At 39.6% G+C, this 24,725-nt stretch overlaps 1 protein-coding gene across 2 annotated transcripts in view; it reads left to right on the forward strand.

Moving 5' to 3' along the window:
* The window catches only part of syt3 (synaptotagmin III), a 32,712-nt gene extending 12,681 nt beyond the window's left edge, over positions 1-20,031 (forward strand). The window contains exons 5-13 of one of the 2 annotated variants that reach the window (XM_038706370.1): positions 1,831-1,939; positions 2,501-2,677; positions 6,907-7,033; positions 10,138-10,356; positions 12,604-12,724; positions 14,102-14,273; positions 14,989-15,118; positions 16,177-16,285; positions 16,749-20,031. In XM_038706370.1, the coding sequence (XP_038562298.1) occupies positions 1,831-1,939; positions 2,501-2,677; positions 6,907-7,033; positions 10,138-10,356; positions 12,604-12,724; positions 14,102-14,273; positions 14,989-15,118; positions 16,177-16,266 (1,145 nt within the window). In that variant the 3' untranslated portion in view covers positions 16,267-16,285; positions 16,749-20,031. The remainder of the gene's footprint in view (positions 1-1,830; positions 1,940-2,500; positions 2,678-6,906; positions 7,034-10,137; positions 10,357-12,603; positions 12,725-14,101; positions 14,274-14,988; positions 15,119-16,176; positions 16,286-16,748) is intronic. The other variant, XM_038706360.1, reaches the window with a different exon arrangement.
* The last annotated feature ends 4,694 nt before the right edge of the window (positions 20,032-24,725 follow it).

The raw sequence follows: 24,725 nt of genomic DNA on the forward strand, positions 1-24,725 counted from the left end.
ACATAACGATTTGATTTAATTTTTAAATATACTTTTTTTTATTCCAAATTTGTGCTGCAACCAGGAAAAGTATTTGGCAACTATTTTGATAATATATCATCAGAATTAGTCATTTTCAAGTAAACAATGCCATACATTTTCTCCTGAAATGGGAGAATAGGGTGTTTTTGTTTGTCTAGTGAATTTAATATTTTGGGGTTTTGGACTGATTGGACAAAACAAGAAATTTAATAACATCACCTTGAGCTCTCGAATTTTTTTAAAGATTCAGTGTGTAATATTTCTCAGGATGTATTGACAGAAATGCAATATAAGATCCATATAATTAGGTTTTCAGTGGTGAGTAAAGACCTTACATAATAAACCATTATGTTTTTATTACCTAAGAATGAGCCTTCCATGGACGTTGCCACGTTGCATCGTCATGTTTCTACAGTAGCTGAAAACGGACAAACAGCGCTACAGAGCGCGTTTCATCACTACGTTCTTTTTGTTGTACTTCTAGTGGAATTTACGCAGTGCAGACACTTATCATTATGTTGAATATGTATGTTAGAAAAAGAAGTAGTGATAATTATGTACTGCAGGGGTTGGCAAATAAGTTTAGCATCTGAGCAATATTTCCAACCATGAGATGGTGGGTGAGAATATAACACATGGTGTTGACTTATATCAATATGTTGTTTAGTTAGCTCAGTTGTTAAGGTGCAGGACTTGCATTGCAAGGGTGGAGTGTTTGAACCCACCTTGGGACAGGTGTTTTTTCCCCCTCACTTTAACAAATGGATTCTGCAGCGAATGTAAATGTAATTTAATGTTTCTCAGATCACGGCATGTGCTGCACTGTTTTTAATTCGTTTTCAGCTTCTCACGCTTTTATTTTGTAAGCAAAACCACTAAAGAGGAAGTGATTATGTGAGTAACTGTTGCTGTCATGACTGAGATCTATTCCAGCACCGCTATCAAAGTATTTATTTATTTATATTTTTTGCCGCTATCAAAGCACCATAATCTGACCGTGGGCCAGATATTATTGCTGGTGGGCAGTTTTGACGAGGGTCCATAATCACTGAGAGAATGAATGTGTTTCCCTTGTCAATGTTTGTAAACTTTATCTAATGTGTGGTTTATAATGGACTGTGGTACAGAAACTGTGACAGTGTTTCACACTCTTGACTTACATTTTCCATGTTATCTGTCAGTGGCCAAGTGACAATAACACATGGTTTTACTGAATAATTAAGTAAATATAATTTCTTAATAAATATACCTAAAGAAACCTCATTTCTTGACTGGCCACTCTCTGCTGTCTCAGAAGAGACACTTTTTGTGCTTTGTCAGCCATAGTTGAGATGTGAAAGGTTAGGGGGCAGTGGCAGACTGGACAGCTGGTTGCAATTCACAATCCTCACCACTAGATGCCACTAAATCTTACACACTGAACCTTTAACTTGCATTCACCAGCCTTTTTCATTGTTTTCTGATGCTTTATAGACCAAACAATTACATTTTAAATGTTTAATAAAAATAAGTTGCAGCCTGAACACAAATACACATAGAGATATTGTATCTCTTTGATATCTCTGTGTTGTATGCATAGCATGCTGGCTCATGTTCTGCTATTGTAAATATGTCTGCTCATTCCTTCCCTTCTCTCTGCTCCTAAATCACTCTGTTAAATCAATGTGATGCAATCAATGCGATCAATGATGCTGACCCTGCATTGCAAAAAAACAAACAAACATCCTTCTTAGCCACCGTAACAACTAAGGCCACAATAACACGGGTGAGTCATTAAGGATTGTTTTGTCTATTTTCTCACTCTGTTAGGAACTCTGAAGCTGAGTCAGACGTCTCCAGATGTCCCCAACTCAGAGGTTGGGGCGCATCCCCCTAAAGACCTTCCCAACGCTCATTCCCAGCAGCAGGTGACCCCACGGTCAGTACAGAGTGTGTGAATGTACTTGACACAAGTGTGGGTCTAAAAGAGTATGTGCATTTTTCATCCAGCTGTAGTTGTTGTCGGTTATGTGTTTTTGTTGATAAATGTAGTAGTGAATAAAAACTGGAGTGAACCTTGACCTCCAGCTAGTGATCATTTCTTAATTTTCAGTGATGATTACCTGATAAAAAACATATTGGTTGCACAGTGTTTGCTTTTATCTTGCTCACCTTTACCCACACAGAACATTTCACTATATTAAACAGATATTAATGTGTGTTTGTACTGCAGAAGCACCATTATCACTCAACTAGCCTTGATTTGATACCACTTACTATGATGCATGCATGTGTAAAAAGGTGTGTAAACTCTTATGCAAATAAAAACAGTGGGTAAACTCTATTTAGATGGTTTTACCCGCCACTGCATCTCTGATTAAGCTGCTGAATCAAATTGTTGCAAAGCATTTTTTTTGTTGCTGTTTGTGTGTGTGTGTGTGTGTGTGTGTGTTTGTGTGCTCTTAATATTCACCCTCCGAGCTCTTATGTGTCTGTTTAGGCCCAAGCCCATGACTCACCAGCTCTCCAGTCCTGATTTCCACGCTGACGAGAAGGAGCAGGTAACCAGCATTGGGCAGATTAAACCAGAACTCTACAGACCCAAGGGCGACCAAGGCGAAGGCAAACAGGGCGACAACTGCGGCAAGATCAGCTTCCTCCTGCGTTATGCCTTCAAGTAAGTCAGCGAGTATTCACCAAAACAACCTACTCACTCTGTCAGTGTCCTCTTATGTAAAAAGTGTAGCATTTTAACTTTAATAAATCATTGGCACCATAATTTTAAGATACAAAGTTTCACCATAAACAATTAGGCCATTACATCACCACCATGTTAGCCAAAAAGATGCTGCACCAGCGTCTGTGTTGAGCCCCATTGATTTGCTGTCTGGAAAGCTGCACACCTCCTTTTTAGTCTTAAAAACATCTTTCCTCTTTTCCCTGTGGAGCTGGATGCACTGGAAAATCATTTTTAGCTTAAAACAGTAAAGTTTCCTCCCCAGCCACCTCAAGATGAAAGCACAACATGGGACATCATATAGCTTAATGCTAACATCAACATGCTAACATGCTCACTGTGACATTGCCAAATTCCTGCTTTTTACCAGATATAATGTTTATCATGTTCATTCTCTTAGTTGAGAGTGTAAGCAATCGAATATTTGCTAATTTGGACTAAGCAGGGTGTACAACCGAAAATATAGAATTCCATGGCACTCCAGGAAAGTGTAAGGCAGAACGACGTTGCCATCCATAGAGCCATGCCCACAGCTTGGTTTAAAAGAGCATAGTAAATAAATTCTGCATTCTGTGGATGCTTGTGATAACTGTGCACAGTAAAATTCAGACCTGAGCACTGTTTGATGAATCCGACTCTGAGTGTAACTACATTAGTACAGCTGTGCTTGTCTCCGGTGAATGTTAATGTGTCTGTTTTTGCACCACTTTGACTGTAGCGGTGGGTGTGCAGTTCTTCAAACACTCAGTCAGAAGGTTGCGAACAGACACTGGTTTGCTGAATTTCCTTATGGCACAGAACAGAGAGAGGGGGCTTCTTGGGAAAATATCTTTCAGCGTGTTTATCCTCTTCAGCAGACACAAAAAGAAAGCCTCCGACTCAAGTAGAAAATTGACTTGAGACAGTATGCATAGGGTTTTATGTGTAACGTGGTCGTCATTTTGAAAAACAGCAGCTAACATTACTAGCGTGAGATGTGAGAGGATACTAGTTGTTGTCTCGAATGTGGTCTTATGTGTTTATGATAGTCTGAAATACTGAAATATTAATGTCTAAAAAGAAGAAAGTGGGACCAAATGCAAGTGACAAAGCAGCGTCAGTGTCTTTTATGTAGTGTGTGGCACAGATTGCTGTAGTTACTTTCCTTTTGCTCCTTTGACAATTCTCTGTTCAATATTCTTTGCTGGAGAACTGGGTATGTAATTTACGGATGCCATGCTGTGAGGACTGGGTGATGGGAGAGTGTATATGAATGTGTATGTGTACTGTAAGTCAGGGAGGTTGTGTGCCTGAGTGTGTCTGTCTGCAGTTCAGCTGGCAGTCCCCCATTTCAGCCTCCCCTGACATGTAGAAACATTACAACAGGCGAAAGTGCTGATGGTCAGAAAAGAAAGGGAGCGAGAGGCCGTTTCAGTCATGAATTATATATGGTGTGCCACTTTAAACAGCAGCCCCTGTCAACACATAATAACATCAGACTGTGTTATAGTTGGGGTTACAGATACGGAGAATTAGCAAGGGAGTTGGATGGAGAGGGAGGTTAATGATTAAAACTGTTCATGTGTCCCTTTTTCCTATTTATAATGTCACAAGATAATCTATGCCATGCTGTAGTTGCCTGTCATTACACTGGAGGGAAATTGTTTTAGCGAGAAGAGTAGAAGAGGCGAGGCAAGGCAAATTTATTTGTATAGCACCTTTCAACCACAAGGCAATTCAAAATGCTTTGCATAAGACACAGAGGCGTGAATTAATTAATTAATTACGATACAGAGTGACTGAAGAAAACAGAAGAAAGGTTAGAGATGTAGCTGCAAGACGAGTATGTGGGCCTGTGTGTAGATACACATGTAGAGGTGTGTTAACACTCGAGCTGTGATACGACTGGTATGTTAATGTGTGAGACCCCACTGTTTGGAGTGTAACAGTCAGAACAACAATGTCAATTTTCCACCGATCCTCTGGGAAAGGCATTTCTATTGACAATCCCATTCAAAACTGACACATTCCCACCGTGAGAAGAACAGCTGGCTTTGGGGCATTGTCTGCCAGGAATAAGGCCATGAATTTCGCTTTCTGCTCGAGGAGTAATAGGTGTATTATCTGCAGCATGCCTCATGGATTGTGTAAAAACCTTGGTTTTGGTTCAAGCTCATGTCTTGTTCTATAAGAAGACATGTGCAGGACAACCTGCAGCCATGACTTTGAAACAAATAACAAATGCAGGAAAATTCATGATCACGAAGGGGTGTTTTTTTTTTGTACAGAAACTTCCTGTCGTCTCTAATTATTGTACAACTGAGCAGTGCTGTAACCCATGCATGCCAAATCATGTCTCAAAATCATACTGGATTGAAGATCATTAGATACATTTTTAAAATAGCCAGGTTATTCTCGTTAAAATATTTATCTGGCTGAGTTGGAAATGTAATTTCCTCCAGCAAAATGCCCTGAGTATCATCTCCCTGATTTGATGTGATTGCAGAGTGGGCATTTTTATCCGATTGTCTTAATTGGATGTGATTCAGAGGTAAACACGTGTCTGGATTGGCTATGGTTGTATTGTCAACAAGCGTATCTTATTTGTGATTGGTACACATGGACTGAAGACATTATAACTGCCGGGTTCACTGTTGGCGTTTGTCCTGCTGATCCTTCCTCAGCCCCAAAGTTCACATTGCTCTCCTAAAGCAGCTAATGAAGTGCTGACACACTGGTTAACACGGGGAGACACAATCTAACGAGGTCTGATTAAAGGCCTCCAAGCTGCCTTCATCTTCATCTGGTAATTAAATACATAATAAATGGCGCGTGAGACGCAGCCATGACTCTGGATGGAGCATTTGAATGTATGTGTGATCACACATACATTCAAATGTGTGTGCCTATATGCTTGCACATTTGTGTGGATTTTACCTTTGCTATCTTTAAATGTTTTTGTGCCAAAATAATACCAGAGAAAAGAAAACAGCACCAATGTACAAATTAAAAATGAATTACAAATTAATATTCCTGTCCTTTTCGCATTTTATTCTTGTCAGTGAAATAGCTCTTTTAGCTTGACTTCTCTTAAAGCCTGTAATTATTTGGCCTCATAAAATATTAAATATTTATATACAACAGTCTGACTTATAAGTAATGTAGAGCTGAAAGAATCAGTTGTTTAATTAATCAGCCAATTGTCAGAATGTTTTGGGGTAATTTTGTTATTTGATTGTTTGTTTGAGTCATTTCTTAAGCAAAAATGCCAAACTAAGCCACTGGTCCTTCTCGCATTTGAATATTTGCTGCTTTTCTCTATTTATCTTTAGGTTATGGACTGTTATATAATAGGACAGCACAAGACATCTGAAGATGTTTCACCTTGGACTCAAGGAAACTGAAATGGGCATTTGAAAATTTTAAGGACCAAATGATTAAACAAGAAAATAATCATCAGATTAATTGTTAATGAAAATAACTGCATTGAGTTACGTCCATACATAACTAACATAAATAAAAATATAGTTCTGTTTTACAGCGTTGTTATGAGAAATAATTAAATAAATTAGAGATTACAGATTTTGCCTTCAAATAAGTAAGGATAAGAAGAAGAAAACAAAACATGTATTGTTTGTGCTGGTTACTTTAATTAAATCAAATGAAAATGCTCCATTATAATCAGTTTACAGAGACAAAGTGGTTCCCAATTCGTTGGGAGGTTGTATAATATGAAGCCATGTCTACTTGTTACACTTCATAACAGATTGTAGCTTATTTCATTTGAATAACTTTTGAGTCCTTAAGAGGTAATACTATGTAGTAGTTCCCCAAAATAAAAGTAATTTTGTTTAGATTATTTCTATACCACTAATTATCTGGTGACCCTCTCCAAATGTACATCTGTGCTTACCGTGCTTTGATTTAACATTGCCAATGCATGATACAGCTGCAAGGATGACACACAAACACACACACACATGCTATTTTGGCTATTCCTTGCTTCAGAGACACGGAACCTCCCACTCTATTATGTGTGTATAAAGCCTGCACAGGTGTGTGCTTGTGTGTGTGGGTTGATATTGTCTGGGCCTCACATCTCAGAGTATTTGTGTAAATTTATGATACCCCTGCTCCTAATGTCTTTTTTTAATAGCTTGTCAAATTTGCTGTTTTTGTGTGTGTCTCAGTACAGAGCAGTTGGTGGTGAAGATCTTGAAAGCTCTGGACCTGCCAGCGAAGGATGCCAATGGCTTCTCTGACCCCTATGTGAAGATCTACCTACTGCCAGACAGGAAGAAGAAATTCCAGACCAAGGTGAATCCCTCTTCGACCACACTCACCTGTATCTTCTTAGGCAAACTACAGTCTTAACACTGTGGAAACAAACAAATAAAAAAAATCCCCCAAACATTTAAACATCATCATCAGGTTTGACTTGCTGTTGTTTTCTCTCTGCCTGTTTCCTGCTGCTCTGCAGCCTCCTCATGGGAAATCATTACAGTCTCACTAATGTAATCTAATCTAATCTGGGGCATAATTTATTCAGGATAATGTGCTTCAGACTATTACACGGCACTGCTACTCAACTCCTGTGTCTGTGTGTTATTCTGGTGTTTGAGGACAGTTGAGTCAATATTTGAGTACATTTCGGAACGTTCTGTACCAGGAAATGTACCCTTAGACCTTAAAAAAAAAACTCCTCTCTCCTCTTTCTAATTTACTCTCTGTGGAGAAGCTCAAGACTCATGAGCTCAGTGGCCTCTCAAATGTGAGTTCTAGTTATCTGTTTTATGTCCTTAAATATCACCAGGACTTTTGTGCACTCTTGGGATAAAATAGGGAGAAATTGTGATGCTGAAATGGGTCAGCATTGACTGGAGAGCCAGGTGGGTGTGAAATGTAAGCTTTTATTGACAATGAAGCTGTACCAGTTTGAAATGTCTCCCTTTTGTGGGACAGTCTCCTGTATATCACAAAAGCCCCTTCAGCCATTGAAAAGCATGAATGCTTCAGTCATTTGCATAATAGTGTTCCTCTTTTGTTTAGAGTGTAGATGATTGTGTCATTTCAATCACATTCTCATTAACATGGGATTTTTACACCACTCATATTTGGCTAGGCTTTTATCCCTCCAACTAATTTCAAAAGAGAAATAGACATCACCTACAAGTAGATGTTCAGGCTTTGTGTTTCTGGTTTCTAAAGGCACAGCATCACCATCAGCTGCATGTTTAATCCAAAGCTAACAAGTAATCATCAAGTGCTAATAAGCCGGAGTGACAGATCCACTCATGCAGTGACAAAAGTTGGATTTGGAAAATTGAGTGTGTCCCATTTTAATTAACACCAGCTTTATTGCATGACAGCACTTATATCAAATGCTTTCATTGCAAATAAATCCCACAAGTAAATCAACAAATAGTAAAAATTTTGTGTTGGAGATTGAATGAGATTGAAGACTAATTTACAAATGTTGTCAGCAATGTATATGATGAGTGGGAAATTACAGCCACAGGCTTTCCACCAGACGACAATCTCTGATTTAAAATGATCTCTTTTATTTGACTTGTTATAGAGGTAACAGATGGAAAAGGCAGAAAACACGATGTACAGTCAAAACAGAGGTGAACTAACTTGGAATAAGCAAGGAACATTTAAAAGAAATAAATCATGCACCTGGTATGTGTTGAGAAACAAAATATTGAGTTATAAATGTAATTTTAGGCCTTTATCTTATTTCAGCAGTTTTGATTTGATTCTTCATCCCACAGGTGAAATTCACTTTTCTGCATCTGGCTGAGGAACAAGGTCAGCAAGTGTGGTAGAGGTTTATTATGTTGCTCAAGGACATTTTGTCATTTATGGCCACACTATTAATTAAACCCATCTGGAATATTATGTGTCCTAATATGTCTTGCAGATCAATTGAAAATACTGTTTCATGACATTTACATGTAATCATGTCTGTTTTGCTGCTTGTGCAGTGTAATTAATCCCACAGACAGTTATTCAAAGCTTTTATCTTCACAAGTATCTGGTAGCTATTCTGTAAGAAAAAAAAATTTGGTTCATAGGAAGGGATGACTTTTATGTTTCCACTTTGGATGAACAGAAGAAGAACTGGGTGGTTTGAAGGAGCAGACAGGCAATAAACAAAAACAAAAACACAGCTTTAGTAAAAGATTCAGTACAAGAAACATCACAGCAATTGGAGTGCAGCACCAAAGATGTTTCTAAAAAAGAAAAGTATTTTGACCAAATATAACTCCAGTTTTGTGCCAGTATAGTTTTCACATATAATACTTTTGATGCTGACATTCAAGTCACAGATAAAAAGCCACAAGACAAAAACATGGCAGGTTGCTTACATCACTTACTGTGTTTTTGAAAAAATGTCCATAATCCTCAGTGACTTTCCTATTCTGGTATGAAAAACAGAAATTATTTTGGTCGAGTCGCTCCTTGTGAAACAGGTTGAACATTCTAGAAATAGTACTTTACTCTGGAGTAGATTTTTTTAAATCAGCAAAATACAAGCATCTTTGAGGATTCTGGACATATCTACAAAGCAGTATTAAGTGCTGTCAAACAACCTGCTTTGTTTTTCAAAATCTGGCTTGAGTTTATCTTTGAGGAAACCTTGGCTCATGTATGTGACTGGAACGCAATCATCAATGCAAAAGACTCAAATGTAATAATAATGGTTACATGAAAGGCACAAACTGGGGCTAGGCCAGAAAATATATTTGCTGACACTTTAGATTATAGCACACAAATCAGTGTGTAATTACTGTATAGGCTACCAATACAGAGATAAATATGTAAGTATAAGGGAAGAAGACAAGAGGTTTGGGAATAGGGTGTTCCTCTGTAGCTATAGCTATGAAATATGTTTTTTAAAATTAGGATAAAGTACGGGGCAAAAAAAATGCAGGAACTGGAATCCAATGTCAAATCTATCTGATGCTTAAAACTGATGTTACAGAAGAACCTAAACCAGCTTTAATGTACTTTCATTATTATCAGATCATAAACAATTAAGGAACCCGGATACATATGCTTTCACACACAAGTTTATTGGACAACATACAGTCTAAGGAATACTGTGGCGAGCTATTCATATACGAACTGTTAATTTTCCAGCTGTTTTAGAGAAGCATGCATGAGTAATTCTAGCTGAGGTAATGGCCATTACATTTAGTGACCTTGCTTTACAATCAAGACAAAGCATTGAAAATGTGGAAGAGAGCACCCCTCATTCAGTGTTAGTCTGGGGTATGTGGGCTGTAAAAGAAAGCAGTCCCTTGTTAACCCCTTTTTCAGTGTAATTATATTGTCGTTACAGGGTATGCGGGCTGTAACATAATGTTGTTGTTTGTCCCCCCCAACCCCCCAAATTGTAACTCTTTCTTTCTCAGGTGCACAGAAAGACCTTAAACCCAGTGTTCAATGAGACGTTTCAGTTTGGCGTGCCGCTGAATGAGCTACATTCCAGGAAGCTGCATTTCTCTGTGTATGACTTCGACCGCTTCTCCAGACACGACCTGATTGGCCAGGTAGTGGTGGACAACCTGCTGGACTTCAGCGAGGGCAGCGGGGACAAACCCGTCTGGAGGGACATTGTGGAGGGCACCGCGGTAAGGACGAAGCTTTGCTGCAGAAACAATCCAAAAAAATCACGTTCATTTGGAGTAGATGGCCATGTTAAATTAGACTAGATGAAATGTGAATGAGTCTTGTGGCGATATCGGGGTTTTGCAGCTGCAAATAATGGGCCAAAGCAGTGATAGATGAGATAAAACCAGGAATGGAGCATATCAAACATGACACAAGTGACAGTTTCAATTTGATCTTTCAAGTAGAAATGCATTCATTCATGGTATGAAAATAAATCTGAATTACAGCCTGGAAGAAAGAGAAAATAAATGATGATGAAGATAAAAATGTACAAGTATTGTATGGCATTATGAAGCCAAACGGTAAATATAACCCCAATAACATATATGCACATTGGAGTACATATGAGAATATAAAATAAAATTGTGGATATGTGGTTGTTGACATAATGTGCAAAATGTGCCTCGTATTCACATTAGCTGCTGGAAAGAGGTTGTACAGGCATATATACATATCTCAGAATTCAGAGCCCTGTATTATAAATTATATTCAATTTACAGACATAGACAGCATGGAAACAATGTGCAGTCTGTTCAGCTCTTCCTATCATAGCAAAGGTGACACTATGGAAGCAAAGAAAGGCCACAATAATTGTAATCGTATCGTAATCGTATTCGTAATATTTGTATAAGCAACTGAATAAAAAACTTTTAAATGTAACCAATTTAAATACCACTCAATTTATAGCACTGAAATGTTTATCTTCGATAACCATCTCTCTGATTCTGGTTTGCTTTCCATAGTGGTTCAAGTCAAGTTGAAATATTAGGCTACGTTCAGACTGCAGGCCAAAGTGACCCAAATCCAATTTTTTGCTCATATGTGACCCAGATCTGATCTTTTTTTTGAATAGTGTGAACAGACCAAGTCACATGGAATCGGATCTTTTCCAGTCTGGGCCACTTTCATATGTGGTCTAAATCCGTTACAGATCAGAACTTTTTAAATGCGACCTGAGTCTGGACACTCAGGTGGGAATTGATGCAACTTTGATGTCACTCTAGAGCAGCTGTTGTCACAGTCCTGCTGTAGATGGAACAAAAAGCCATAATTAAAATAATAATTATTAGGGGAAAAATAATAATATAACTAAAATATAAATAACTAAAACATTCAGGCTACTGAGGATAATCAACTCAGAATCAGTCACATCTCTGTCCTGTGAGGTTATGTTCTGTTGGTCACGTCACACACACAAACACGTCAAGCCAAGAAAATGATCAGCTTGAGCAGTTGAAAAAGTTTTTTTTAAAATTGAATATTCTGAAATGACCTTGTGGAAATTAAACCACATAAATTCAGATAGATAAATTTACAAATTAAAATATTACAGTGCCATCAGTTCAGTGGCATTTACATTTTCAAGTTTAAATATCTTGTGGTGATTAAGTTTTCAATTTCTTACAAGATTAAAATGAATACGGCTTTCATCTGAATCAAAGAAGCATGTGAATTATTGTCTGAAGATCATATACTCATACTGCATATAGGGGATGCACAGAAAGTGTGAAGGCTGAAAATTGTCTGCAGTACAGATTCATTCATTCTGGTAATGTAAAAACACAGCACAGGAGAGTCCAGAAATATTACAGGAAAGGCACCGCTGGCCACATTAAAACTTTTTATCACAAGTAGATTTATATGAAATATTAATAGAAAGCTATTAGCAAATTAGACAGAGCAAGGTCTTAAATTTTTTGGCATGGATGTTTCATTCATTAAATAAGTTTAAAGCATCAGCTTCTCACGTCTTTCAGTGTTTCACCCAAGGAAGTATTGATTAGTGAGGCTCAAAGCCACTAAGGAGTCATCATGCACAGTGGCACCACAGTGTCATTACTGTGGTGCCACTGAGACCACAGGCAGCGAGAAGATCAGTAGATGGGTGTGGAGGGAGAGATATATAAAGCTTGCAGAATCGTCACCTCTACTTAACACTTTCCTCCACTCGGGGACATCGACAGATTGGCAAATGATTCATTTACAGTGACGGCACTTCCCTCTGCCTAAACACTCTGCCTGTCCACATTAGGGATGCCCATTGTCACCCTGTCAGTCACAGATTTTTCTGGCCTCAGACAATCATAGCAAACCAAAGAATATCTGTCTGTGTGTTTTTCCTATCTGACTCTGATGCCATGTGTGTGTGATCACAGCAGCCCTGCTCAATTTCTGACCCCTGTCTATGTGTTTGTCCTGACCTACAGGAGAAGGCTGATCTCGGGGAGCTTAATTTCTCGCTGTGTTACCTGCCCACTGCAGGCAGGCTCACTGCTACAGTCATTAAGGCCACCAATCTCAAAGCCATGGACCTGACTGGCTTCTCAGGTAAAGGATAAACACATACACACACACATGCTGCTGAAACCTCCAGCAGGCAGTCTGACAGAATGACAGAAAACAGCTGTAACACTGTCTTAAAACAGCTATTGGTGATGTATGTTGACTTCTTGAGTGCTTCTAGGTTTATATCTTATTCTGATTAATAACTGGACAAACAGGCAGAATAATACATGGCCTGAAGCCATGTAGAGAAATTTTTTAATGTAAAGATAACAAGTAAACATGGTACCAGTTTCTTGGAATGAAATAGTAAGTTTTATGCTATTTCACACCAAATGAAGAAGCAGAGTTTCCTCTGCCTACAGCAGCCTAAATGGATTAGTATGCAGTTCAGCTGATACAGATACGTGTTGCATTTTGATTGAGGAATGCAACCCCTCTTTTGCAGTAAAACTATCTTCATATAAATCTCTAATTGAAGTAGAACTAGATGAAGCATGTTAAGGGGAAGTGCAAAAACGTAAATTACTATAAAGATTTGCTAAATATTCCTAATAAGTGTATCGAGCAGCACCTGATTGATTGGTTCTAACTGTGAAAGAGAATCTGAGGGTAGATTTTTCCTTCAAGAAGTTGAGGTTTATACATTACAAATATATAACCTGAAGCTACAAAGTAAATTAGCTTCAAAATAACAACCAATAAAAAATGTGTGACAATGTGTTTTGTTGCAATCAAAATCAGCTGCAGGTGTTGCACAAATTATGTCTGCATAAATAGACAAAAACAGCATTATTATTATGATTGTTTATGGTCCTAATGAATTAACACAAGGCATTTTAAAAAGGTTTTATTCTTTAGTTATCCTTTACTTAAAGACTTGGCAGTGCCCTCACAGATTAAATGAGATCTGAAATGATAATGACCACATGCCGTTATTATTGCCACAGTGATTCCAAGATGATTACAGTGCCGAAAGATGCTTTAAAATGCAGCATAAAAATGGAGTCGTGGGTGTGTGTGTTTTCCCTGGCTGCTGTCACCAAGCTGCACATGTTGAATGGATAACTGGAGTGATTCAACCAGTGCTGCTTTTCTCCCTTTGTGTTCTTAATCCAGCTTTGCCAAGGTGACTTGATTTTCATGCCTTTTATGTGTTACAGACACAGATACCTGTGAGAATAATACCTAACAGTGTTTGCAGGAGTCCCCCCTTATCTTTTTCTCTGTGCTTCCTTCCTTTCTCTGTCTGTCTCTCTCTATTTCTTCCTTTTTCTCCTTCGCTGCTCCTCATCCCACCTCCCTGTCTTCCTTCATTTTTTCTTTTTTCTCCCCACTACTCCCTTTTTGCTCCCTCTCTCTTTTTCCATCCATACCATCTTCTTTGTCTTCCTCTCCCTCGGTCTCTTGTCTCTCCTTCAGACCCGTACGTGAAGGCCTCACTGATCTGTGACGGGCGAAGGCTAAAAAAGAGGAAGACCTCCATTAAGAAGAACACACTGAACCCTACGTACAACGAGGCGCTGGTGTTTGACATTCCCAATGAAAATATAGAAAGTGTATCCATCATCATAGCCGTGATGGACTATGACTGGTGAGCAAGCTGAGGTCTTATTATATTGTAGCATGCTCCAGGGGCTATAAGATGAAACTGATCATTACTGTGAAGCATGCTGCTTATTGAATATGTGTTTGCACACTCAGTGTGATGTTTTCTGTTGCTTTCGGGTCGTCGCATTTTGATGGTGTTGCGGCTGTGTTAAACACGATGAGGGCCCCCTTGTGAGTCAGCCTCCTGGTGGACGTTCCCTGTTTTACATAGACAGGGACCTCATGAATAAGCATGATTTATGCTAATGGGTGAAGGAAGAAGTGTAACCTTGCCAATGTCTGTCTGTCTGCCGCTTGCAGCAACACTTGGCTGTGTTTGTGTATAGATGTGCCGCCTCCCTATTATGTAGTCTGCCCTCCATTTGGCATCTCCATAGGTGTGTGCTTTTGTATGTTCGTGCTGGTGCCTGCTCTCCCACTGACATCTAGCTTTTATGCTGGGCCGTGTGTATTTGTGAGCTGCTATTCAGTATCCTTCCTCAAATGCTGTACTCTTTTCCCAATACTAAAAGTTGATAAATGAGACTCTCTCTGCCTGTATCTTACAAGCAATGTCTCCCTCTCTCTCCTTGCTTTATTATATCCTCTCTCGCTGCCTCTCTCCATCCCGCTCCCTTCTCTACTCTCTACTCTGTTCTCTCTCTCTCGTTCTCTCTCTGTCTCTCTTGTACTTGCTTCCATCCCTTGCTGTGTGTCAGTATTGGTCATAACGAGGTTATAGGGATGTGTCGCGTGGGCAGTGACGCTGAGGGTCCAGGGAGGGAGCACTGGGCAGCCATGCTGGCCAATCCACGCAAACCAATAGAGCACTGGCATCAGCTTGTGGAGGTAATGAGCATATGATCATGTGTGTGTGTGTGTGAGAGCATCCATGTGTCATGAGTACGATCTCTTACCACGTATATTATGGCCTGTTCCTCTGTTGGTTTTGGGCCTGATAACCAACATTATTTTATCATATGATTGATGATTATCATTATCATTAGAAGTAGTAGTAACGATGATACTTGAAGAATAGCCATAGTGGTGCTAGAAGCATAGAATTAATGCTACAGAAAACATGAAAGTAACATTGATTGAATTATTATTTGGGTGTTTTACATAATAAAAAGAAGCCGTACCAAAATGTTTAAATGTTCCATTTCAAGTAGCAGTTTCACATTTAGATAAAAGTAAGTATTACCAGCAAAATGTACTAACTTGTGAATTAATAAAGTATCAATTAAATGTTCTCAATAAGCAGAATGAACCATTCTTTGGAACACATTTTAATTACTTTATATACTGTTGGGTAATTAATCCATTACAATGCGTCATATTTTAAAGCTAATTATATGTTTTGCATGTCAAACTTTAATGAAAGGAAATTAACTACTTACTGTAGAGCTGGAGTAGAATTATTATAAAAATAAAAATAGGGCAGCATAATGTGGAAATAAACAAAATTGTATTTAGTTCTCAGTGTAGTAAATATGAAGCTACCGACATTAGCCAGATTGGCCAACCAGCCTTTACACCACAATGTCATTTTTACATGTTTTTGGTACAGATTTAACAAATAAGATTTAATATGTTAATTTTATAAGCTTTTGTAATCTATTTAGCCAGGTGAGCTGTTGCTCCTGATTTTCTATTCATTATGCTAAGCTAAGCTGTTGCTTCATATTTACTATATAGTAATGCAACCTGAATTTTTGTCATCCAACGAAATGTTGCACTATTACAGTTGTAATAATAGTAGTTGTAGTGGTGGGAATAGTAATGGTTATAGCAGTGGTAAAAGCATGTCATAATCAGAAAATGTCATTTATTTTAACTGAATGTAAAAAAGTGGTTCTTTTTGTCATAAAAAAATGTATATAAGCAAAATCTCTGTTTCCCGGCAGGAAAAAGCAATTGCCTCATTTGTGTCGAAGAGTGCTACGGCATCCTCCCCAAAGCCGCACATTGTGGTGGACAGTCCTCACTCCGACTAAAACTGTGAGCCTCTCTCTGGTTAGATCTGACATTTAACATTTGTTTTCTTAACTGCATGCGTTCATACATACTGTAGGATTGTTTTTAGGCAACAGTTCATTGGCATTTGTATCATTATTCCACCCACAGTTCAATCCAATACCTTCTTGATTTCTGCTGTCAGAACTCACTGTATCAGAAGTACATCTACATACTGTATAGCAGATGCTCTCAATTTAAATTTACACAGGAAAACTGGTCGTATCTTTAAAAGCATGACCTAACTGTGAGTGTGTGATAAAGTGGAGGCTGTGGAGCTGTCAGATGTAGGAGCTCTAAGGCAGAACCATCTGTATAATCTAGATGTTATGGGTTATGTAATGCATCTCCCCCTCCTCCCCCCAAACTTACAGTACTGCATGCTGTTTATATATTCTCTTGCCCCCCAACCGTCTCTCTCTTGCTTAATCTGCCTCTTCTCCCTTATTCCCTCTTTCCTCAGGTCATTATCGTCTCTCCAACTCCAGACTTTCCTTTCTTTCCTCTCATCTGTGAATACTTCTTTCCATCAAAGAACGAGAGACACGGAGACACTGCTAGTGTCCAACTGCTAGTGCTGTTTTGCTCCTGCTAATGAATCCTCCAAGTCCTGTGCTGTCTTTACTAAGCCGGGGAAAAAAACAAAACAACATCCATCACAAGCTACACTTTGTGCATCAGACTACACATTTACAAACACTTGCAGACACTAAATGGTACGGTAGAACTGATATCGGGTGTAAATTTGGGATCTAGCAAGTAAACACACACACATAATTCACACAGACACACACAAATACACACAGAGTTTGTAGTATGTGCGTAGTTCATGTGTGCTTCAGATTAGTGTAGTATGTCATCTAGGAGGAGTGTGATGTGACAAACTTTTCTCTCTTGAAAAAAAGAAAAAGAAAAAAGAAAAGCCATCCTAGAATGGTAATCTCAACCAGGACCAAAGGTTCATGCCCTTGTACAGACTATAAAAGAAGAAAATCACTATGTCGATATTTTTCTTTGCAACATCGGTGTACAGTATATACCATACTGTATGAGAAAACATCTCTCATGGGAAAACAAATCTTGTAGTACCTAGCAGGACAAAACGATCGGAGGTGGATTCTTCCGGGCCATTTTGGACGCCTTCACCAGGCTCGTACCCTCTTATTTCAGACTTAACTCGCTTATTTTCCCCAGAGGAAAGACGACAAAGCGTCCAGTGGTCTTTATTGATGTCAAAGGAGTGAAAAATGAGGACGGCCTCATTGGTTTAAGCATGTTACGCAACTTTGAAATGTGTCCCACTTCCTCCTGCTTTTTGTCATGGTCTTCATGATGCTCATCAGTATCAGTTTTAAAAATATATATTTTATTTATTTTTGTGAAACAGTATACATGTAACCATCAGGAAAGAAGTTTATTCATGCCATTTTTTTACAGTTCACTGAGGATGCATTGGTGTGAGCGTCTGAGAGACATGGACTATTTGATCGTCCTCTGCTTTCTGGCCAAACTGGCAGACTTTTCCTAATGTAGGACTACACAGGCTGAATGAAACCGGTGTTTACGATAGGACCAGCATCTGTTTGGAGTGCAATCGCTGGAGGATGTATTCCACAGGGAAGGATATCACCACTTTATTTTATTTTTCTATCATTCTAGGACTTTTTTATTTTATTTTCTCAAGAAGTCACTGTCCAGCTTCAACTGAGAAATTTGTTATCTTCAAGTCCACATCATGTCTCTGACAAGACTTTAGAAGGACACACCGTGTCCGTGTTGCTTTTATTAGTGTGTGTTTCCGTGTTTGTGGGTGTGTTTGTTTTGTATTTGTGCGTGTCTATGTGTGTGTGTGTGTGTGTGTGTGTGTGTGTGTGTGTGTGCTTGTGTGTCAATGTGACCTTGTGTGTGACACGTTTCTGTGCTCACCGCCTCATTCATCCCTTTTCTGTCTTTGGCACCCCAAATCCCTGCATCCACTGACAGAGCGCTCATCTCTGAGCCAAATTGTGTCTTCTGTCCTGTGTCTTTACAAAGAGCCATTTTGTGTTTGTGTGTGTGTGTGTGTGTGTGTGTGTGTGTGTGTATGAGAATGTGTGTGTGTGTGTGTGTGTGTGAGAATGTGTGTGTGTGTACTTTACGTGCCTCATTGCACTAGGTGGGGAAATGCTGTCTTTCATAGACATTAGTTTGTATTGTCTATGTCGTCTCTGAAATCAGCTGCCAATCATTCATTCCCCCTCTCCTCCCTAACCCTTTGCCTGATGTAAGTAACTGTGTTGATTGTGTACTTCTTTCAGTAATTTGTGTACTGTATGTCCGAGGGAAAAAACAGATGGCACAGTGATTGAAAATGAAATTGGTGGGTGTGTTTTTGATTAAATTTATGAGAAGGAACACAAAAAAATGAAGAAAAAAAACATCTGAGGCTCATTTGTTACGGCCTACAGATCATGACAAATTTAGATCCCCTTAGAGCAAGACAACAGGGAGGAGGTGTGAGAAAACAAGGGCCTGCAATGTCTGCACTTCCTGTGTAAACTGATACAGACTTATAAAGCCATGTCTGTCACCGCTACTACAACTACTACTGTAACCTCAGCAAAACAACAGTACAACACCTCACTAAAGCTACTTGTATTGCTATCGTTGCCATTTCTCTCTCATCCTCTGAGACACGCATACATTTATGGAGAAGTGTGTGTGTGTTTCAGGGAAGGAATCTAGTTTCTTTCTCTTAACCTTTGGACCATGGAAGTGCAGTGAGACTTACCAGTGTGCTTGATCGGGTACGCAGGAAGGGACACATCCCGATTGATACCCGCAGGTATTCTGTGTGATTTGTCAGCTGGAGGATTACTGACTAGCTTGTAAAAGTAGATATGGTATTGATACATTGGTCTCAATGCCCCACAATTCTCTCTTTCCCAGTCTCTCTCTCTCTCTCTCTCTCTCTCTCTGCTTGTGTCTACCCTATTTAGCCCTTGTGTTACTGCCTGGTGATAGATTACAAAACTCATAGTGGAACCAGCAAATTCCCTTATTCTCTTCTTCCCTCTGCTACCTCCTTGCCCCCCCCCCTCCTTCTGTCTGTGTGATTACTGTCTGATTACTCATTCTCTCCTCCTGCAAACCTTACCTTTCCTCCTGCTCCACTCCCCCACCTCTCCCTCACCTATCTATTTCCCACGAACCTACCCGCTCACTCTACTATTTCACATCCCTCCATCTTGCCCTCTTTCTTTCTGTGTACGACACCCCCCTCTTTCGTCTCTATTCTCTCTCTCGCTGTCTTCTCGTGTTAGTGCAGTTCCGAATGGTCATGGGGAAACATGTTTGCATGCTTATATTAACATGAATGATGTCAACTCGATGCAATGAAAAATTATATAAGTGATGCTTTAAGCAAAATCTGACAATGAACTTGATACTAATACTACTAATGACGACTAAATGGAGACCTAGCAATTGTTTATCTCTGTGGTCAAAAACAACGATGATGAAATAACATTGTTTATGCTGTACTTATCTTTCTTGAATTGGTATCCTTTTTGTTTTTCAATAGTTTTTTTAAATATATAATTTATTCAAGAGGTTTACTTTTTTATTGGTTAAAGCTGAGAATTTGATTGAGGTGTTCAGTCAGGGCAATTGTTTCAGGACAGCTGTATCAGGTTGCAGGATTTCAGTGAATGTGTAAGTAACAGTGTGGCTGAAGCAGTGATAATGGAAATAAAGGATATGTATCATCCAGCTTCGTGTTTCTGACTTCTTTTAATCCACTGAGTTGGAAGAGAGCAGAAGAGGTGGTGAAGCTACTGTCACACACCCCAGGGAGTGTGCTACATATAAAATGCAAGGCCTTGGGCATTTTTAGATGTATACAGTCTATATTTGACTAAGGCATGGAAGGTAAGGCACTCTACCTGGACAGAAGCAGCCTGAACCCAACTTTTTTTTTTATCTCCAAGCTCTCTGACTTTCTGCTTTCAGCCACTTTGTCATGAATTCTTTATTGTGGCCACATTTTGCATTTAGGCAAAATGGAGCATGACTGCCTGCTCCGTGTGCTTATATCCATCTGGCCTCCCCCTACTTTTATTTTGTCTCCCTTTATTTTTTTAAAACAATCATGTAATTTGTTAAAGCAAAAATCCACACCAGTAGCAATCAGTAACTCCAGGGCTCCAGCAGAAAGCAGAGAGAGGAGGAAGACCGAGCTGAGATGTGCAGGAGAATGACAGAGAAGGAGGAGTAGGAGAGGATTAAACAAATGAGGGAGGATGAAGAGCAGGAGAATGCCAGTGAGGAGGAGGAGGAGGAGGAGGAAGAAGACACAAATGGGAAAACCTGGAGAGGAGAGGGGGATAGCTGCAAGCAGGATGTGTGTGAATGTGTATAGAAGTGGAAACAGGAGGTGGAGGAGGATAGCTCCGTATATAGACTCATCATACACACTCATCATGGGGCACCTGCAGCATACTGACAGTGTTAACAGTTCAAGAAGAGCAAAATGCACACATACACACCACTATCACACACGCACATGCACACGTGACAACGCACCAGTTCGCACAGCTTTAATGCTGTGGACTGTTGAGAGAGAAAAATGGGAGGAGGGGTTGGGGGTGGGGTGTGGGGGTGGGGGTGGGGGGGTGCACTGCTGTCTCCATGGCAACGTTCCCACCGTGCAAAAAAAAAAAAAAATCATTTAGTCGGAAAGACATTTCACTCAGTTCAGTGAGCTGAAAGAGGCAGAGAGGGAGGGGGAGCAAGTTAGAGACTGGGGGAGGTGTGTGCAACATAGAGCTGTTTGTATCGTACTGGGGGGATTTATCTAAAGTACAATGACAGCAAAGCAGGAGTTCTTATTGCTAATATATCTGATTATTAAACATAATGGTAATGAATTCTCTTGTATCATTAAAGATGAATGCAGTAGCTTTGGGTTATACTTTGGTTTTACAATTCTTCTTGACATGACCGTCTGCATGTATCTCAATGCACAGCTTTATGTAACATATTAATATTCAAGTAATACCATGACATTATCTGCACCACCTACACGACGAAAACCTTTCATAACTGGGACTCCAAACTTTTGTTTTCTCATCTTGAAAGCACTATTTCAAAGGGACTACGACCTTGTTTATAAGACCACTTATTATGCCACGTATACAGTTTTTAACATTTTATTCCAACACTATAAATAATACCCAAAACCTTTCAAAATAATGAATTCAATGAATGCATGCAAGTGGAAACCTGAACCAGTAGGAGTTTTAAAGTAGCTTGCCTCCGCAGGGGAAAAGTGTATTAATATAGGAGGTGGGCCCCAGGATCTGACCTTCTCTATAAATTGTTTTCATAGAAGAACTTAATGATATGCACATAACAAACAGAAACTTCTGTGAAACATCATTTGACATTATATCTTTACTATCATGGCATCAAATGAGAAATGGTAATAAGGAGATTATAAACATGTATTTCTTTACAAAATTAATAAATAAATCATGTCTTGTAAAGTAAATATGTGTAACTCACTACTTCTGCTGCATAGCACTGGTGTCAGACTCAATAAAAGCCCTAGAGAATGGCAGGGTGCTATCACAGTATCCCAAATGCTCTGGGTAGTTCTGGTAACCCATTTGTGTGGATGTCAGTGTATCAGCATGCTGACTGTGATTACCTGTTGTGAGCAGACCATCTGGCCCTCAGCATCCCAGCTGGGTACCACGGTCAGGAGATGGATTGTCTTTACCACACCACCTGGACCTCTCAGACATGGAGCATAGAGGCACAGGCCATATTTCTCATTCATATTTTATTATGTCATTTATTGACCAAAGCAAAAAAAAAGAAAGAAAAAAAAGAAAACATTGTCTGGCTTTCCAAAGGCACGCCCAGAGCGCAGGCTTCATGTAATTGCTTGGCAACTGCTGGCACTGTGTCTGTTGAAGTTCAAAGCAGCGAGACACACAGTATATCCTTCTGAGCGGCAGAAAGCATCAGAGTTGCAAACTAAAAGGGTGCCTACGCACGCACATACACACATAGCCTAAACATTCACAACCTGTTCTGTCACTTTCATTTGCCACGTAGCTCAGTCAAAAAAAATAAAAAATAACAAAAAAGTAAAGTCTTAAGTAATGCTTGCTTCCGGGGGTGGGGGGTGGTGGTTAAGCCTTGGGCATAAACTCTTCCTCAGATTAATTTTTCTTACGTCGCTAGAAGCAGCCCTGCATACTGACGCCCAAATGCTACAGCCGCTTGAGCCCACAGCTTATTGCACTCCCTAGAATTTGCGTTAAATTGATATGGAGCATTGTTTCTGTGGGAGATTTTGTGTTTGATGAGCTCTGAAGCCCTTTGCTGAACGTTGTGCTGAGCTGACTGGATGGCAGTGCCACAGGGGACGCTATTGTTGGACCCACATGTTGGACGGCAGGTTAGCATGCTGACAGCTGCTGTAGTAATTAGGCTATGCTCTTGTTTTCAGGTCTGAAATTATGGGGGGGTTGGAAAAGTGTTGGGGAGGAAAGGTTAAATGGAAAAACCTGTATAGCAGCTAAAACTTACACTCAGTGTTTCAAGTGTCAAAACACAAACTTTTAAATATCATTAACATAATGGTTAGAAGATGTATTTTCTATTAAAAGCTTTTCCTTTATGTAACTTTACTCAGTCTAAATATATACGTGCTATAAATAAACCACGTCAAGGCTTTCTGGCACTTATGCCTATAAGTCAAAATGTGTAACCTTGTCTCTCTGATCTACTGTACTTACTGTAGATATTTGCTGACATCTCCTGGAGATCTGGTTCAACAGCACTTCCAGTGTTCTTGCAGATACTTGACTTACTTGACTTAAGCTCTTTGCTTCTCTAGGCTGCATAGGCCATTGACAAATGTCCTCATGTGTTCATGCAGAGAGCCCTGTTTCAAACATAAAAAGGAGTATCTTGACAAACATCCATCAGTCTAAAGAAATGTCAAGTGTATACCTTCAAGTTTGTGTAAGTTTCTGTCTCTCAGGAGTCTTAACTGTGCTTTCATCAAATGGAGACTACATGATTTTCTCATGGCTCCTACAAAACTGTAACATGCTCTAGGGGGATTTCTAGAATGCACTGATCCTTGAGTTTTGCATGTTTCAGATGGCACCCCACTTTCAACATGCTCAGTAGTGTACAATAAACATGCTGAAGGTCAATCTTCAGTAAGGGGTCCAGCAGGTCTAGTACAAGCTGCTGCTGTTCACATAATGCCAGGAACATGTTCAAGATAAGATTTATAATTACAATCTCTTACTTGATCCAGACTGACCATCAGACCAGTACTGGCCCTATGGTTAAATCAAATATATTTGATTTTTAAAAGACAAATCGGAACATAATCTTGAGCTGGTCAACAGAGTAAAACTAAAGACCACGTTTCTGTCATTGTAATCTGTAAATGCCAGGGTTTCATTGTGTGATGTTAGTTTTTTTACCCTCAGGATTTTGAGGAAATCTTGTGTAGAGTCTTAATTTTACTCCTGAAGAAAGCCCTCTATTGGCCCCCGTCTCTGTCTACCTCAGGATGGCCATTAGATGGATTTGAGACAGATATGATAACAGATTACCTTTCTCATGACTAATGTCACTGGTGGAGCACTTGCAAAGAGTGAGGTAACAACTTTTGCCCCTGTATATAAAGTTTAATCAAATTTGTATCTTCTATTTTATTTGGCCCTTTAAAATGCTATCTATGTTGCCCTTTGTTTCCTTTTTTACATTGTCTTAATGTAACATAATGTAGGGGTTTTCAAAGTCTGAGACTGTGGGTCTTCCCTAAGACAAAGCTGAGCTTAACCCGCCACCCCCCGATAACTTGTTTAGTTTTGCTCAATTCCTGGATGCCTGTGGGATCATGATTACGTTATTTGATCTTATGGACACATGGGCAGCACAGTGGCCCAGTGGATAGCACTGTTAACTCACAGCAAGAAGGTCCCGGGTTCGTCACAGCAAGAAGGTCCCGGGTTCGTCCCGGCCTTTCTGTGTGGAGTTTGCACGTTCTCCCTGTGTCTGCGTGGGTTCTCTCCCGGGTGCTCTGGCTTCCTCCCACATGCGGTGACCCTAAATTGATTGATTGGTGACCCTAAATTGTCCTTAGGTGTGAGTGTGACTGGTTGTTTGTCTATGTGTGGCCCTGCGATTGGATGGATTTCACCCATTGTCAGCTGGGATTGGTTCCAGCCCCCCGCGACCCTGTATGCAGGATAAGCGGTGGACGGTGAAAGTTTCTGCATCAATTTATGGTGGAAATGTTTTTATTTCTATAAAAGGAAACACAAAATTCAGGTAGCAGGTGACATTTAAGAGAAGAGAGAGAATATAATGCAGTGCAGTTTTCAGATCTGTTTCTCCTGTAGATCAACTTTTCTCATGTAATATC

The sequence above is a fragment of the Micropterus salmoides genome, unplaced genomic scaffold (assembly GCF_014851395.1).
Source record: "Micropterus salmoides isolate LMB-PRFRI ecotype aquatic unplaced genomic scaffold, ASM1485139v1 Ms_hic_scaffold_10, whole genome shotgun sequence".
Classification (NCBI taxonomy): Eukaryota; Metazoa; Chordata; class Actinopteri; order Centrarchiformes; family Centrarchidae; genus Micropterus; species Micropterus salmoides.